The sequence below is a fragment of the Chaetodon auriga genome, chromosome 12 (genome assembly GCF_051107435.1).
Source record: "Chaetodon auriga isolate fChaAug3 chromosome 12, fChaAug3.hap1, whole genome shotgun sequence".
NCBI lineage: Eukaryota > Metazoa > Chordata > Actinopteri > Chaetodontiformes > Chaetodontidae > Chaetodon > Chaetodon auriga.
Genome location: NC_135085.1, coordinates 19,369,971 through 19,387,479, shown reverse-complemented (window position 1 = coordinate 19,387,479; position 17,509 = coordinate 19,369,971). Strand labels below are relative to the sequence as shown.

Genomic DNA, 17,509 nt, shown 5'->3' with positions numbered 1-17,509 from the left:
ATCATGGCGATTGTGTGTCAAGATGATTAAACTGTATCAATAACAAGTGGCTGGAATAAAACTGCTAAAGAGCTTAGCTCATAATTGGAAGCCTACAGACAATGAGCGAGTCTTTGCTGTGCCTTCTCAACAAGAGACCCTCAGGATGTAGGCTACAGCTGTCTACCTCATTAACAGCAGTAATTACTACAGTAGACAGGGGGCAGTGTGAGAAACACAGATAAAAACAAGAAGTACAAATATAACCCAGAATGCAATAACACTACGCAATAATAGAATACAATAATACATATAATACAATAACGCAGAGATTCAAATTTTATAGAATCATTTCTTACTACAGAATTATTAGAAGTTGGTAAAGTAGACTTAGGTGCTGGGAATCCGATGAAAATTTAAATTTTTGGTCTTTCACTATATTTTGGACCAGATATGAGCGAACTTTTGGCAAGTCACAGGCTTTTAGTAATATCAGTGTAATGCTTAACAGTCACACATGAAGCAGTGTGCACACAAGTTAAAGGATATACTTTGTGGATTAATGGCATGTCCTGATGGTACCTCTGTCACCAGTGGATTTGTGATTTAAGGGGACTCAGGAAGCTGTAAGATACTTAAAATCTCCCTGATCAGCTCTCATGTCCAGTGCTGCTGCCATATATTGTCCTCCTAGGACTCAGTACTTTAGGGACACTGTGGGCTAAACACCTCTGTGACCTAAGACCTGTGTACGTAACACAGAACTAATGCACCTCAGTACATTAATCTTGTTGGATTTAAGATCACGTAATTACAGAAGATCTGCCTCAATTGTTTCTCTGTTTTGTGGACTGGAGCCAAACTGTCTAACTTCTTCTTCTTCTGTGTCATGCCATCCTCTCTCCTCAAAGGTCAGGAGATCCAGCAGACGTAGCATATTAAGCTATGAAAGTTTTGTAAATCTATACCAGGGTGGTTTGAGAGCTTTATATGGACATTTTGATATTTTCTTTTGATCAACACGTTGTCAAATTGAAAAAAATAATAACTTGATAGCGTAAGTCTTCAGAGCACGTCCAACCAATGTTTAACAGAGGCACCTTTTCACAGCAGTTACAGCTGTGTGTCTATGTGGGTGGGATGAGACAGACTGCTGTATCAAGATGGAGTGGCTCACAGCCCTTTGTCAGTAATAGAAGTAGAGCCAGTCATGGTCTCATCCATGAACGATGGTGCGGTGCTGGCTTTCTCAGCTCCCTCACCATGCCTTTCTCACCTCTTTGAATCTCTTCGTGCTTCTTAGTTCCTCTTTGTCTCTCAGTGTGTGAGCATGCAGTTCCTTGCCTGTAAGTGATTTTCAGCAGTTCATACTATAAATAAGTGATGATTCATGTCTCTGAAAATTACTTTTATACTTTACTTTCTCCAAGCATGGGGATAACAAGGATTAAAGTTCCAGGTGTTTGTGTAGTTGCTATCTATTCCAAATTGAATACTATTTGCATATTACTTGAGGAAAAGGCACACCCACAAAGCTGATGATTAAATCCGTACTGTCTTTACTGTGGTGACCGGGCTTCATGCGTAAGACTGATCAAGGAATCGTACTTTGACAGTGATCTTTTTTCTATCACCACCAAAATACTGAGGAGGACGGAAGAATTTTTCAGTTCGCTTCTCATAGTACGTGCTTGTTGCTTCCATAGACAGGTTTGAATATCATGTTAATGATTTTGTCACCTTTAAGGTCTCGTAACTGTAGAATGATTTTCACAATTTTAACCTGCTTCCCCGCTGTATATTCTAGGTTTTATGTCTTCAGACAATCTTTGTAATCTATTAATGATTGATGTCTTAATGTTCCTTGTTCTGTTGATGTTAGAAGGAAACCAAACACCTAGATCTTTCTGTGGTCTATACTGGTTGAAGGGACAACTTATGAAAGACATGCTGCCAAGCCCTAATGAACTGACTGTGTTGGACTCAGTAGAGGTTACAGAACCCCAGGAAAACCAAACACACAATGCATCCATGGGATATGTGTCATCACGCCAGAATGGATCTAATGTTATGGCTTTTCTCAAGAGAAATGCTTTTGTTGTTCTTACAATGGCTGCTGTTGCCTTAGGTAAGTGGGTTCCAAACACAGTGTACTTCATTCTCCCATAAAGCCTGGAAATTATATTCTAGTCTGCTATTAATCAACCATACCATTGTGAAGACAATTTGCAACCTGCTGCTTGCTTGCGTTCTATTAATATGTAACTTCTCCAGCACTGCTCTGTGTACTGGCTCGTCTGTTATTTTTAACTCAGCCTTTAATGACACGCCGATTTATTCACTCCTGTTTATGTTTCTCCGAGGTATTGGCCTGGGCTTTGCTCTGAGACACATTAACATGTCAGCCAGGAGTATGAGATATTTAACCCTTCCTGGAGAACTGATGATGAGAATCCTGCAGATGATGATGCTTCCTCTCATCATTTCCAGTCTGATTGCAGGTTAGATCCACACTTTAGCTTGGTTAATTTCAGGTATGATTTTCAAAAAAGAAGTGGTCTGACTCACATAACACATGGTGATAGCTACCTGATAATGATCACCACAGTAGATAAATACATAGTTAACCACTGGTAGTCACAATACTTGTTACTACAAATGTTAGTAAGCCTTAAGAATGAAATGTCCTAAAACTGCCACTAAATAGAGCAGGGGTGGGGAAGGCTTACCATATATACAGCCGTATAAGAAAAAAAATAGAAACTTTTTCCATCACAGTTGATATCATGTCAATGCTTCATGGAGCCTGTCAACAAAGACACAAGTAGACACAGAAAAGATTTTTCTTTTGTTGATTAGTTAAGTTGTGATAAAAAAAAGGGCATCATTAGTGTCATTACAGCTGCAAACAGTTTGGATGTTTGGATGCCCAACAAGCAGCTTTCAAACAAGACCGCATTCTGACAGAGGCAGTGTTAAGGAGTCATGTGCTGTGAGCTAATGGCTAACAAGCTGAAACAACAGACGCTTTTATCCAACGCGACGTGCATATGAATTCACACACCGATGGCGCAATAGAATTTGTGCAGGGGATCCTTGTTGCTGCTGTGGAGCTGCGAGCACCAGGCAAAGCCAAGTGCCCCTCAGAGCTAAATGGCATGTGCAACTGGAAAAGATAACACTGCATGTTCCTGCTCTGCAAGAATAAAGATGTGCTATGACCTCTGAATATTCTGCTGAGTGTGAAAACTCCTTCCAGTGTTTGGTGAAGCATTTCAGGACATAAAAAGTAAACAAAACGAACTGAACAAATTTTAAATTCTGTTTAATTTGGAACCAGTGGAGGTGGCCACCCTCACAAATTGCAAATTGTCATTACAGCCATATCTCTTTATTTCAGGAGTGTCATCTGTGGACAAGAAGGCTTATGGGAAAATTGGGCTAAGGGCCCTCAGCTTTTACATGGTCACCACAGTTATTGCTGCGTTCACTGGCATCACCCTAGCTGTCCTGATCCGACCAGGGAAATCATCCAGGACGGCCGCAGTGTCCTCTAGTGGTGATGCAGACACTGTGCAAGCTGTAGATTCCTTTCTAGATTTTCTCAGGTATGTATCAAAGTCCTTACAGGACATTCATTCTCCAGTAAATTACAGCCAACATGTAATGATAGAGTTGGCAGTTAAAAACCTGATGTGTGTTGTTTATAGAAACATGATTCCCTCAAATCTGGTGGAAGCTTGTTTCAGAAAGGTAAGGAAGCGTGGCAAAGGCTACGATTTGTTTTTGTGTAATTACACTGTCATTGTTCCGCACTTATTAACCATCAACATTTGCTTCTTCTTTTCATTCAGCATAAAACAGTTTATTCCAGTCGTGTTTCTCCAGGAAATGTCACCAATATGACTGAGACAAGTGAAAACAGTGAGATTGTTTTTCTATTTCTGTGTGTATTTTCTGTTTTTTATTTTGGCTCCAAATGCTTGTCTAATCCAGTCTCCTGTATGTTGCTTTAATATGTTGTCCGCTGTATCTATAGATGACAGAGTACCTGAGCAAGGCACCTCAGACGGAGTCAATATTTTGGGTCTATTGTTCTTCTCTGTTGCCTTCGGCCTCACTCTGGGAAGTATGGGGACTGAGGGGAAACCTCTGAGGGATGTCTTCGAGTGCCTGAATAAAACCATTATGCGTCTAGTCCACATAGTCATCTGGTAAGCATGTGAGGCTATCGTGAAGATGAACTGGCTGTTGTCTTGTTAATGCACCATTTTGTTTCATTAGCTATCAGTTTTATGGGCGTAGCAGCAGTCACCTATGCTGCTTGCTGTTGATCATAGTGCTGATTACATGCTGTGTTTTATTTATCTTTGTGATAGATTTTTAGCACTTGGTAAACAGTTGTATGTGCATTACATGCCGGAAGTCCATTGCTTGTGATTTACTGTCTTGGTGATAATCTGTGTGCACTCTCAGTATTGTGTGTGCTCTGTCATGCCAGCTCTGAACTCCTGGTATACCCACTGACTCCCTCTACATTGGGTACCTCTCACTGCCTGTCCTCTGCTGTGTCTCACCTCTGTATCACAGGTATTGTCCAGTGGGAACCCTCTTCCTGCTGGCAGGACAGATTGTGAAGATGACAGACGCCGGGGAGATTGGTCGTGGAGTTGCCTTTTACACTCTCACTGTGATCACTGGCCTGCTGATTCACAGCCTCTTCACTCTGCCCCTCATCTATTTCATGATCACAAGGAAGAATCCCCTCAGGTTTATGAGGGGTGTACTCCAGGCTCTGACCACTGCCTTTGGGACCTCATCAAGGTGAACCAGAGTCCTGATAATAAATATAACACACTGCAGGCATATGAACAATGGTGGAATATCAGCTTCCTTCATTTACTGTATTGGTTTCTTCACAGTTCTGCAACCCTACCTGTTACCCTTTACTGTATGGAAAATCATCACACCATGGACAAGCACGTGACACGCTTCATGCTCCCTATTGGGGCCACAATGAACATGGATGGTGTTGCGCTCTATGAATGTGTAGCTGCTTTATTCATTGCCCAGATTAATAAAATGGAGTTTAACCTGGGTCAGATCATTGTCCTCAGGTATGCTCAAAAGACACTTGTAGTTTTACTAGTTTTAGAATTCCTGTCTTGAGAAGCTCAGACTGTTCAAGTGTTTTTTTTTTTTCTTTCAATCAAGCCAATAACTAATTTCCATGATTAACTACTAAGTTCACTAGTTTATGTAGGACCAGTTCCCATAGAGGTGAGTGAGTTTCTTCTTATTGCTTCAGCATAATCACTGTTTTTCCTCTTCAGTTTGATTGTCACAGCTACAAGCACTGGTGCAGCAGGCATCCCACAGGCTGGCATGGTGTCCATGTTGATTGTGTTGTCGTCAGTTGGACTTCCCAAAGAGGACATATCACTGCTCTTGATTTTTGACTGGATTCTGTAAGTGTTCATGTGACCAAAAGCAGTTTCAGATTTTGAGTGTGAGAGCATTTTTGGAAAGTGTGGACATTTTGATCATTTGATGGTTGAGGTTTTACAGCTTAAGGTTAGGGGAAAGTTTGGGGAAAGGCATGTGGTTGGGAGTTAGAGGTTTAGTGAGTGCATCAGTGAGGGTCTTTGGAAGTAGAAAAAGTCAAAGGTATTGAAGTGTAGAGGCTCTGTCACACTATGAGAGCATTCTCAACTAATCCAGTGAATAATGTTACTGATTTCACCTTGCACCCTAAAAGTATCCTGCAACTTAACATTTTGAAATCACCCTAAACTTGTGTGTAATTGTGCTCAAGTCCCTCTCACAAATTCCTTCCATAACCTCAGATCTTCCTGTATGTTTGTCGATAGGGATCGTCTACGGACTGTCACCAATGTGCTGGGTGACTGTATCGGCGTGGGTGTAGTGCAGCATCTGTCCAGACACGAGCTGCAGAGCTTTCCACTGTGAGCTTCACGAGGCTCGACTGCATTGATTTCCAAAGACTGAGATTCATGTGATATGTTATTGCTTAATGATAACAATATTTGTTTTTTGTCTTTGTTTAATTAATGAGGTAAATCTTACTTCCCTGGATACAGTAGAAGTCGATACTCATTTAGCTTACAGGCAGATGTTAGTGGAACAGAGTTCATGAAGGGGGCAGGTCTTCTCGTGTGTGAAACAGCTGCCCCTGTGCCTCCTAGTGCCAAGAGGAGTTACAGTATGTTAGATAGGAGATGTCAAACTTTAGGACTTTTGGGGAGAAAGCTGTAACTGGTGTGTTCTTGCATCTGATGTTGCCCTTCCAATGCTTACATGTCATAATAAAACCTTTTCTGCAATTTTCCACATGGAATCTTTAAAAGGCTACAGGACTTTTATCAAATCACTGCAAATGTTAGCATGTGTTAACCATAGAAAATATAACACAGGATTTAACTGAGGTTATCCAGAGGTCAGCCCAGCCCATGATGAGCAGAGCAGCACAGTTTCCTTCTTTGTTATGTTGCAGATGCGCACTTTATAGCGAACACTGTACCGCCACCTGGTGGCAGAGAAGTCAACGTGCAAGACAAAAACAAGTTCTCAGTGACCCATTTGCACGTGGGCAATGCAGATATAGTTCACATGAAGCTGTTTAATATTTTATAGTCCCTCAGTTAATGAAAGTTAAGACAATACGATGTTTGCCTGGAACTGAAACTCGATTGCCACAATTGACAGCCTTTCTTGGAAAAACAGTTTATTAACTTATTTATCACAATTAGTCGTTAAAACAATGTTGGTGTGTTCTTGAACAGCCAAAGATATATACTCTGAATTCAGCATCTGCGCTGGATCCGTGGGAACGCAAATGGTTGTAGTCACATGTCTGGGCATGTATTTCAGAGCTGTGCAAAGTGGCGTTATTAATGGAAAACTGCAAACACACCCGAAATGCATTGTTCTGCCAAACAGCCAGTGGCGGGAGCAGAACAAGAAACTGGCTGTTCCCCGCGATGTCAGAGAGATGCCACTGACATGGCCCAGAGCTCAGTGCAGCTGTGAGGAGAGCAGGAGGGGAGGTGAAGGAGGGAGCGTCACAGCCAACGAGAGGGAGAAGAGGAGGGGGAATCATGTGGAGGAGGGGTTTCGACAGGAGAGAGAGAGCTTAAAAAGAGACGGTGAGAAAAAGCAAGAGAGAGAGTGAGGCTGTATGTAAGGGAGGAGGATGCTGTTGCCAGGGAACAGCGGTGAGGTAGGATCGTCCATCTTTTCCAGCTCGCGGGAGGATAAAAACGTGTGAAATGATGGATGGAAAATGGACTGAGCGCGAGGAGACGAACAACAGCCGATCCTGACTCCGAGCATCCGCAGAGAAGGCAGGCAGGTGTGATTACATAACCGCCATCACACGGCTCCCATACGGGTGACATCATCACAGCAGGATTAGAGCCTGGGGGTGGGGGGGCATTAGTGTTGATGGAGGGAGGAGGGGGGAGTCAACAGAGACCAGCAGAAGTAAATGGGAGAGCTAAAAGCGCAGGGAGAGGATTAACTTTTGTCCAAAAAGCAGCATCTGACCGGCAGAGGAGGCTGAAAAGATGAGAGCAGGATGGCGCTCGCTGTGTGATGACCCTGACTCTGCCGACCGTTCTCTCCGCAGGAGGACGCAGTTTCTCTCCCAGCCTCCGGTCTCAGCATCAGCGACCAGCGGGGATCGTCCAGCAGCCCGGGTCCTGAGCACACGAGTGTCCCGCCTGCAGACGTCAACAGTGATGACCCTCACTCAGCCCGGGCAGATCTGAGGAGGAAGAAAAGGAAGAGGAGCATCTGAAAGCAAAACAGCAGAGAGGAGGTCGTCCTAACTGCAGCCTGTGAGTTCTCTCCTTCAGGGCAGCTCATTCCCAGTCAGTGATATGATATCTGACGCTTTGTTTTCATTCTGCTTCTGTGATTCAAATTACAGAGAGTGTCTGTTTGCATTTGTCAAACCAGGAAAGGATGGCAGCCAATAGCTCCTCTCCTCTCACACACACTTCAACATCCTGATCATGTAATTTCTCAGCCTCAACACAACCAACCCACATGAACGGCCTCTTTTCTTTTAGACATTTCTTTATTTCACATATTTAAGTTTCTCTTTTTAGAAAAAGATGGCCGCTTGCTTTCAATCAGCAACACTTGAATCAGAATCTGATCAGCTGGTGGGTCGTTTGGTCTCGGTCAAACTACAGTCCTGATGAAGTAGATTGGCTGTGTTTTCACATGTTTTTCAAGCTTTGATCGTTGCTTATCAAGTCCTAAATATTCACAGAGGAAAACAGAAGATTTGAAGCCAAACAACAGACGAGTTGAGGAAGGCTCCAGCGTGACGTCTCGCCTCGCCGTGCCCTTTAACATCAGTGGCTCTATTGATGCTTATCTCCAAGCTGCAAGCCATGTAAATGATTTCATAATGCAGAGGAGGAAGGAACACTGTGGTGTTCGTTCAAGTGGAAGCTTCTGTCACAGACGTGGCAGGCTCCCCGCTTTCCATTTCTGTGACAGATTATTAGGTGTTTGGTTTGACGGGCGCAGCACAGCGAATGGCTCACGAGATCGTGTTTGTGCAAAGAAGGCTGCTCTGCCATCTGGACACAAATCCCCACCAAACACGTGCTACTGCAACATTACTTTGTGTCCATCAATCAGCAGTTCAATGTATGAGCAGCTGAGGCTTGGCAAGAGACATCTGCACGGACAACAATCCACACACACACACATATACACACACTGATCTGCTGTGTGTGAATTTTCCACTTTAATCTCAGCCACTCACACTCCTCTTTCATTCTTAATTTAGCAGGGAAAATAATCAATGCGTTTCAGAGAGATTAGAGTGTGAAAACAGTGACTCAAAGCGTGATTTAGCAAGGAGAGTCTTTATTAAAGGTGCCCTTTAAGGAGTTCCCTATCAATCCCACATCAAACACTGCAGCTTCCTCATGCAGCGTAAACATATTCTCCTCCATTATTTAGAATCCAATCACAACACGCAGCATGCAGCCTGAAGGCCTGTGCCTTTTAGCCCACATTTGCTGGGTCTTTTTTTTCAGTATAGGCTCTGATGTGTCTCACTATAGCACATCAGTGCCATCCCAGTGGACAAATGGACTGTGGTAACGTCTGCTATGACATGAACTTGGGCTGGGACAGTCATGTCGGGAGGACACTCCTCCCCCAATGCGCACATTTCTGACATGAGACAGACACATGATGTTCACTCTGTGCATCACTGATCCAGCCTGCAACAACTGAGCCAAACACAGGACACTATAGGGCTTTATGTCACATACTGAGAAAAACTCCTGTCATTCCTCGTTTGGTTATGTAAAATCTGGAAGTTGAGATCACCATCTGCTTTATGACGGCATGTATGATTTGTTTGAATCACCCCGAGGGGCTGTATGAGCAATGTGGGGTTTATTTTTGTCTCTTTTCCCCAGAGATGTAGAGAAAGGAAATCCACTGGGACTTAGTTTTTGTCCATGTTTTTAATTTGATTATGACATTTTACATGAATTACCCACAGTGAATTAGCACTTGTTTTTTTAGAAATTGTAAACTTTGTAAACTAACCATCAGATCTCACATTTGCAGTGTGTCATATTAGTTAGAAAAGAACAGAGGTTCCAGATTTGGAGAGATAGTTGTTTGGATTCTTCCTTACAAATTCATTATCTTTCCTAGCTGTTCTCCAGACCACCTAATTACAGCGCAGGAAAGCTATATATTATGGATAAGTTGCCTTTTACTCGGCCTGTTTAGTGCTGCTCTTGCAGTATATCGCAGATCTCTTCCATAAGGTTGTATTTACATTATGAAACACTGGCTGAAAAAAAGATGGTTGAAACTGACGCAAAAAAGGCTAATTCCTCCTCTCTGGTATGGTTCAAGCTCCAAAAATATCTGTGTCCTACATTTCCCATAATGCAACTGCACAGTGTTTTTGATTAAACCCTCCTGGTGAGCACCAGCATCTTTCAAAGTCCACACCTTGAATTTGTATCACTGACTTTGTGTCAGTTTGAAGTCTTAGGCAAAACCTCAGGGTAATCCTGGTGAAGTCATCAGGGTGGTGTAAAGTGGGTGGAGTGCCCCTTTAAGACCGTTACAAGCACTGCGTGTTTTAACAAGGTTGTACCACTTGGCTTCCCACTGAATCACATTGTTTTATCTGTTTGTCAGCCGCCGTGAGCTGAAGCCCGTCCTCCCTCACAGGGGATGGGTACAGCAGAAGCCACTTTACGCATGGACAGCATGGAGGTTAAGGACGAGTGGCAGGATGAGGACTTCCCCAGGTAATCATGTGTGTGTGTGAGAGAGAGAGATAGGCTGTGCGTGTGCGTGCACAGGCTTCGGCAACCAGGCCCAGCTGTGATGGGAAATTCGTTGTGTGTGCTGAATGCTGACAGGCAGCAGGTGTGTTCTGTCCTCAGTGTAGTTGTTACATGTTGCATGATGAGGCTGTATTATGTCAGCGAGCAAAAACAGCATGTACCGTGGAGGAAAAAAGGGAGAGAAGTCAAACACATCACGGCGTCCAGCAGTAGAAAAATGGTCGGCCGCCCACGCTCTTTTACTGGCAGGAATCATTTGTGCCGAGGAGGAAAACCAACACAGGAAACTGATTATTCAAGGACATCCAGTGGATTTACAGTTTTCATCTACAGTACATCACAGTACGCTCCATGTTTAATGTCTGTCTGCTGCAAGTCATGCTGATACGAGTAAGATATAATGTGATCATGGTATCCTGGTAGCCATTTGGCTTCAGCTCATACAATGCAAAGGAAGTAATTCAATTCAGCAGGGAACAACAGAGACACATCACAGTTCTTATTTCCACAAGTATGAAAATGAAAATAGCTGCAGACGGTTTAAACCTGATTCCTGCTGTAGAATGAAACGTTTAAGAAAGCTTTTACCCTGCAAATTGTTTTTCTCCTCCCCGCTGTTGATGGCACCGTCTTTAACGCACCTCTACAAAGCTACTGACAGCATAATAACAGCAATTATTTCCGCAGCTCCATCAGCTAGCCCATACTTGTGGCTATTCAGGGCGTGTTTGTCTATGCATGCACGTCTGTGTTTTTGCGTGTCCTTCTCTGTCTGTGTATGTGTTTGTATGAGTGGTATCCACTGTAATGTAGCCCTCCTGTCCCCCAGGACTGAGGGTTCAGCCGTCTTATTATAATGTCAGAGGGGAGGTGGTAATTACTGGTGTTGTTGTCTCAAAGGACACACTGTAGTTAAATCACAATAGAGACTATTCAGAAATAAAAGGTTGAGGGCCAAAATGTTAGGAATGACTGCTCATACTTTGTAATTTATTTGAGTTTTTTATCACAGCAATGTATTTTAAATGTTAAAGCTTAAAACTGACAGTAATAAAAAAAAAGCCAAATCAATCATTAGCAGGAAAACAATAGGCTAAAGAGGAACTAGAGCTCCTATATGTGTCATTTTTCCTTGGTGGAGTTGTCATCGGGTTTATTCTATATATTCATGTCTTTCTCTGCAGGCCGCTTCCAGAGGATGGAGACGTTGATTCCTCATGTGGCCTCACTGACAACAGAACCAGTAAGTGGGATAAATACACAGCGTAAAGTATTTTTTTACTGTGCAGTATACTATCTAAACTTTCCTGGCCTGCCTGTCCAGATCCTCCCACCACCCTAAATGTTGGTGAGTCCATGGCCCAGCGCAAGCGTCGCACTCTGGTCGCCCCCGACATGAACCTCTCCCTGGATCAGAGCGAGGGGTCGGTGCTGTCAGATGACTTCCTGGAAACGCCCGACGACCTGGACATCAACGTAGATGACATCGAGACTCCGGATGAGACGGACTCGCTGGAGTTCATCAACAACGGCAACGAGCTGGAGTGGGAAGGTCAGACGTTACGCACAATCTTAGAAACATCTAGAGGGCCTGTGTTGAGGAAGGCACTTGTTTTTTTAAGGTTAAGGGATGCATGTTGGGATTTACCTGACAAGCAAATCGTGTTATCTGCAGTGTCCAGGGTTTGAGTCCTGCCTCAGACATCGTGTGTTATCTTCCTTTGGCTTTCCAGACACACTCTGCCTCATGCTGACTTCATCTGATTTCAGAAATGTTGAGGCAAGTGGGGAAAGATGGCTAAACAACTTTTTCATGTCACCTTGTGTCTAGATGACACTCCCGTGGCCACTGCCAAGCGGCTTCCTGGTGAAAGTGAAGAGGAGAGAGACTCATCCGGTCGTCTGTGGCGAACAGTGATCATCGGTGACCAGGAGCAGCGGATTGACATGCAGGTCATCAGGCCGTACCTGAGGGTGGTCACACACGGAGGTTAGTAAAAGAGTGTGTGCGTGTGCGTGTATTTAATTAAATACAGATGCTGACTTTGATATGAATGGAGCGGTCAGTATAATAGAAACCCATGTCAGTATAAAACAACACAATTCAAATCACCTCAAAATGATCATTCATTTGAATCTTCATTACTGCAGGGCTGCTGTGTTAGACTGCATTAGCTTTAGCAAGGCGTAACTAATGAACACTTACACTTCAGGGATTTCATCTTAGGAGCCATGAAATGAAATTTTCAGGATCAAAGTCTGAAGACTTCTACCCAGTTATTACAAGGTAGTGTTTTCGCCAGGATTGTGATGATCTTATCGGTTTGGAAAAGCATGGAAGAGCATTCAAACATCACGGAACATTAGAACTCATGAAGGAAATAAGGAAAAGCGAAGCAAACGTATTTATACGGTACATTTCAAGCACAAGGGAAACTCATGTGCTTCACATTAAAAATGTCACTTTAATGATGCTAACCAACACCCACTCACAAGCATGCAAAAAGCACACACATTTTAATTTGAGCCCACTTGCAAAACTTGAAAAGCTGTGAAGCTGCTTTGAAAGCAACGAAACGTATGTGAGCAACTGCGATAAAATATGTGTGAGCAGTCACACCTCCGCCAGTGCAGCTGGCATCGCACTGAGTGTTCGTCTCTCTCCTCTTTCAGGTTATTACGGTGAAGGTCTGAATGCCATCATCGTGTTTGCTGCCTGCCACCTCCCTGACAGCGGCTGTGAGGACTACACTTACATCATGGAGAATCTCTTCCTGTAAGATCCAGTCTGATCTCTGAGAGGACTCTTTTACAGTAACATGCTGTATAATGAGCCCTTTCAGAATTCTTCCACTTTATTTTTTCTGCAGCATAATTGATCAAAGCGCATAACTAGAGGAGATGTTTCTATGGGATTTGCCGGCCAAATCATGTTTGAAATGATTATTAATGTTAAATGCTCAAACTGAAAGCTGGAAAAGTTAAACAACATTCATTTTAACACCAAGAACTGAACCCTGTGAAGCACATACCTGCACCAGATCCATGTGAAATGTGTTTCATCTTGTATGTTATCGCACAGTGAGATGTGAGCTTGTTTGCTCCGTCCTCAGGTACGTCGTGAGCAGCCTGGAGCTGCTGGTGGCAGAAGATTACATGATTGTTTACATGAACGGAGCAACTCCTCGCAGGAAGATGCCCGGCATCAGCTGGCTGAAGAGATGCTACCAAATGATTGACAGGAAGTAAGACTGACAAAATGTCTGTTTGGGCAGATGTGATGGAAATGAGAACACAGTCAAGACTGTAAAGCTAATGCTAATGCTAAAGATAAATCATGATACATTGTGATGTGTTATGATAGAAGTGATGATGAGGACACACATAAATCTGAATGTTTCCTGCAGACTGAGGAAGAATCTAAAGTGTCTCATCATCGCTCACCCAACGTGGTTCATCCGGACCGTCCTGGCCATCTCAAGACCCTTCATCAGGTGAGGATCCATTCAGTGTGGTTCATAGTCCATCCGTCTGTTCTTTGGGTTGTTTATTGGCTGAGAATGTCTTCTCCAACCAAATCTAATAAACAGAGAGAGGATATGACATAACGATCAGGCTACATGTCGATTCAGACCATCAGAAAACATGAACGCATAGCTGTTACCTGACAGCTTCAGAGACAGAGGAGAGCTCTGCGTCTTCAGAGGGGGTCATTTCTGACAATGATTTCTGATGTTGCCGATGGTTTCTGCAGTGTGAAGTTCATGGATAAGATCCGATACGTTCACACCCTGGAGGAGCTCAGCCAGATCATCCCCATGGAGCATGTGCAGATCCCTGAGTGTGTGTTGCAGTAAGTACACTGAGCCACCAAGGGTCACTGTTGAGACACTTGGGTCAATCTGAGCTTATGTTCAGAGCTGCATGCTTGCTGTAATAAGACCTTGGCAGAATGTTCACAGTATAGTGATCAAACTGAACCAGAGCCAAGCTGTGGTTAACTCATTAACACTTAGTAATTGTTAGCATTTGCTTTAATGTATAGTTGTCAGTGTTTATTTTAATGTGCATAGTCGGCAGAAACAGTAGACGATCCAGGTCCACCTCGGCGCGCCCATATGACAGTCAGCTGCTCCTCAGCATACAGCAGAGCAAGATTTCTTAAAATGTTAATGTAATGACACATCAGTTCAACATTTTTATTCTGGTTTTTTAAAGGTATGATGAGGAGAAGATAAGAGCACAACGGGAAAGGTGAGCAGTAGGTTTCATGTGATTTTATTGAAAAAAAAAAAAAAAACCTCTGAATTACTCTTACTCCTGCATCTGTGTAGTATTTCTAAATATTAACCTGTCGTACTTACAGACTTGAGCAAGAGCAGCAGCAGACCAACTCAACACCGCCTAAAGAAAGGTGACCTCCTTTTTGCAGTACATACTGTTCAGTCCACTGCCATTTTTGGACAAATCAAACCTTTTTCTAGCTCAGCACCACAGTAGCAGAACATGGAAAATGATCAGACGTTTCTCTTATTTAAAACTGGTGGCTGCTAGAAGTCTGAAACCATTTCATGTGCAAATATCGTCGTTCAGTTATTTCATTTAGGCGGTTAAGATTTAAAGCAGCTCCCTTCAAGAAAATGTGACGTAAAAGGCTTAATAGCAAATCTGTGCATCCGTTCTCTTTGGATTAAACATGAGCCGCTTCTGCAGCCATGTGGATGTATTTCAGCAACAGAAAGCGCAGCCTAATATGGCTCCATGACCAAGCAAAATGTTTATATTTACTTATGGCTTGACTTTAATCTGTCACTTCCAGGCCAAAGTCAGTGATGGCAGAAGTTGGCCGTGACATCTGACATTAAGGTAAGGGCTCGCGTTGACTTAACTGCCTTTCCATCCCCGCTGGTTTGTAATGTCAGCCCCGTGTAACTCATCTCTGACATCCAGGGAAATGTTCTCTACCACATACACACACACAGAGGAGAGGCCATACAGTAAATCACCCAAATGTTAGACCACGGCCTGTCTGGAGTGTTGGGTCACAAAGGGTCAGTTTGAGGTTCAGGAGCTGCGAGATCCAGTTTACAGTATCAGACCCAATCAGGTGAGACCACGAGCAGAAAGAATGAGACTCAGGGCTCAGGTAGTTTAAACTTAAACCTTATATTGAATGATGTGCAAAAATGAGCTGATTTACTTTGTATTACATCATAGTAAACTCAGTATTTTGTGGTTTTGGACAAAACAAGACAATTCATCATCAAATGTCTCCCCTGAGCTCTAGGATATTATTACAAAAAAAAAAGTTAAATATTTTTTCACAATTATCTGATATTTTATAGACCAAACAATTAATCAAATAATCAAGAAAATAATCAGCAGATTAATCAATAATGAAAATAATTGTGAAATCAGTCAAATCTGTTCTTTTAGAAGTCTGAGTCAAAGCACACATTCATTCATGGATAATTGGTCTCACACCTGTTTCTTTAATTTCGGCGCTGATGAGGCTGAAAATTGCCTCAAACTGTTAGATAAGTACAAATTTTAAAAAGTAAAGCAATAACGGTGTTTCCTCCCTGCCTCTGAGACTTGTCCTTATCTGAGAGCAGCAGACCAAAGACTGAAGTATAAAATACAGAGCAGTGTGATTACTGTCCATCATTGAGCCCCGCTCATTTTCTCCTCTGCCAAGTCATGTTGTAGTTCTTTAGATTCAGATTGTGTGTGCGACTCCAGGAAACGTTAGCTGATCCTCACACATCGTATCCCTCCGTACGCCGTGTTACATAAGGCACAGCTGCTCGTCTCTTTAAGTCTGCCTGCTCATCGCCGATCAATTCTATTTTTGATGGCTTATACTGTTGAAGTCTGGCAAATTGATCCACGACGCACAGCCTGTCCTGAAATCGGCGGAAATACCCGCCACAGCAGCTCGGGGTGTGTTAGGGTGGGTTATTTTAGAACCCCCCCCCCCCAACCCCCGTCTGTGCTGCTGACTGTCCCTATCAGCCTCCATATATCAAAGGAGCTATCAGCCGGAGGACTGGGCAGCATCCCAGGAATGGACACAGGCACCATCTCTTCACCAAATGCCAAGGGAGGAAGCAGGGGAAAAATAAATAGGCAAACCTGATATGTGTCAAGTTGGAGTCAGTTGAGATTTTGCACATGCCTACTGAGAAATTTCAGGATTATATAAGGAATATTGTATATGTGGAGATGCACAAATGTTAAATGACACCTTTCAGGCTGTCGGAATGAAGTAATGGAGAACGAAAGAGCATTAAACTGTCGGTGTGTGCGTTACAGAGCTTTACATTGAAGAACCAGCGGGGGGGGGACATTCATTCATTAAAACTGGAGCCAGCCTGGACCACCATCACACGCTTACTGCACAGGATCAAATCTCCTGACGGGACTCATTAGCTGCAAGACAATCATTCCTCTAAAAAGATGACCTGCAGTGACATGCTTGCTTCTGAACAAAAGCTCATTCACACCAAAGCATTACAAGATAGAGTTAAATCAAAAAGTACCTGCCCCCTGCATGTCAAGTTGGGCTTTATCTACAGCATGACTTCAATTATTTTAACGAGAAACGATCGACACTGAAGCCGGGAATCGTCTGTTTCGGAGTGTACATAATGTGTATATATATTTTTGAGAAAGGCGTTTGCACAGATATTTGGCTTTTGATATGAATGGCATGAGTATTGTTTGGTTTCATGACAAATGACGTGCATTGATATTGTTCCTCTTAGACCTACGGTAGATGTTACTGATGCAAACGTGCGTTCCAGTTTTCCAGCGTTTGATATGCAGGTGGCATGCTTGTTTCTATCCTTCTATCACTGTTACAGTCAGTTTTTAAGTCATTTGCCATCATGTTTCAAAAAGTACTTTTACAAGGTGTAAATCATATGTTGTTACAAATGAAATGAAATATATTTAAAGAGAGTCAAATCAATTGTTAAACGTGTTATTTATGAAGATGTGCCATTTACTGTTTGTAAAAAAAGAAATAAATGAGCGAATAAAACAAGCTCCTGTCATCATTACGTTGCAGTGGCCGCTCATATGTATTACAGCTTATATTTTCATCTCTTTTATTGCCTCTAAATGTGTCCAGAATATTGGTCCAGAATACCTTGACAGACAGT

General features: G+C 42.9%; 2 protein-coding genes across 4 annotated transcripts; both read left to right on the top strand.

The window, feature by feature from the left end:
- The first annotated feature begins 1,917 nt into the window (after positions 1 to 1,917).
- On the top strand, positions 1,918 to 5,949 carry LOC143328887 (excitatory amino acid transporter 1-like). The gene is made up of 10 exons (XM_076744331.1): positions 1,918 to 2,107; positions 2,343 to 2,480; positions 3,380 to 3,587; positions 3,690 to 3,732; positions 3,834 to 3,903; positions 4,019 to 4,193; positions 4,570 to 4,803; positions 4,902 to 5,096; positions 5,313 to 5,447; positions 5,850 to 5,949. The coding sequence occupies exons 1-10, from the start codon at positions 1,918 to 1,920 to the stop codon at positions 5,947 to 5,949; spliced, it is 1,488 nt and encodes a 495-aa protein (XP_076600446.1).
- A 984-nt stretch (positions 5,950 to 6,933) lies between these two features.
- Positions 6,934 to 17,392, top strand: LOC143328888 (caytaxin-like). Of its 3 annotated transcripts, none has more exons than XM_076744333.1 (14): positions 6,934 to 7,351; positions 7,628 to 7,838; positions 10,192 to 10,304; positions 11,528 to 11,586; positions 11,668 to 11,895; positions 12,175 to 12,333; positions 13,017 to 13,119; positions 13,457 to 13,588; positions 13,751 to 13,837; positions 14,098 to 14,196; positions 14,562 to 14,597; positions 14,710 to 14,757; positions 15,163 to 15,209; positions 16,659 to 17,392. In XM_076744333.1, the coding sequence occupies exons 3-13, from the start codon at positions 10,228 to 10,230 to the stop codon at positions 15,200 to 15,202; spliced, it is 1,068 nt and encodes a 355-aa protein (XP_076600448.1). In that variant the 5' UTR covers positions 6,934 to 7,351; positions 7,628 to 7,838; positions 10,192 to 10,227; the 3' UTR covers positions 15,203 to 15,209; positions 16,659 to 17,392. The 3 variants fall into 3 exon arrangements, with proteins under 3 accessions (XP_076600448.1, XP_076600449.1, XP_076600447.1); XM_076744334.1 differs by having other exon boundaries at positions 7,103 to 7,347; XM_076744332.1 differs by lacking the exon at positions 6,934 to 7,351 and having other exon boundaries at positions 7,461 to 7,838.
- The last annotated feature ends 117 nt before the right edge of the window (positions 17,393 to 17,509 follow it).

What these genes read in the sequence shown, in the direction of transcription:
- LOC143328887 (XM_076744331.1), top strand. Translation starts at nt 1,918, where the DNA reads ATGAAAGACATGCTGCCAAGCCCTAATGAACTGACTGTGTTGGACTCA. An exon ending in AATGGCTGCTGTTGCCTTAG is followed by an intron (nt 2,108 to 2,342) that starts GTAAGTGGGTTC and finishes TGTTTCTCCGAG; the next exon opens with GTATTGGCCTGGGCTTTGCT. An exon ending in GACTGAGACAAGTGAAAACA is followed by an intron (nt 3,904 to 4,018) that starts GTGAGATTGTTT and finishes CTGTATCTATAG; the next exon opens with ATGACAGAGTACCTGAGCAA.
- LOC143328888 (XM_076744333.1), top strand. Translation starts at nt 10,228, where the DNA reads ATGGGTACAGCAGAAGCCACTTTACGCATGGACAGCATGGAGGTTAAG. An exon ending in GAGGGTGGTCACACACGGAG is followed by an intron (nt 12,334 to 13,016) that starts GTTAGTAAAAGA and finishes CTCCTCTTTCAG; the next exon opens with GTTATTACGGTGAAGGTCTG. An exon ending in ATCATGGAGAATCTCTTCCT is followed by an intron (nt 13,120 to 13,456) that starts GTAAGATCCAGT and finishes CTCCGTCCTCAG; the next exon opens with GTACGTCGTGAGCAGCCTGG.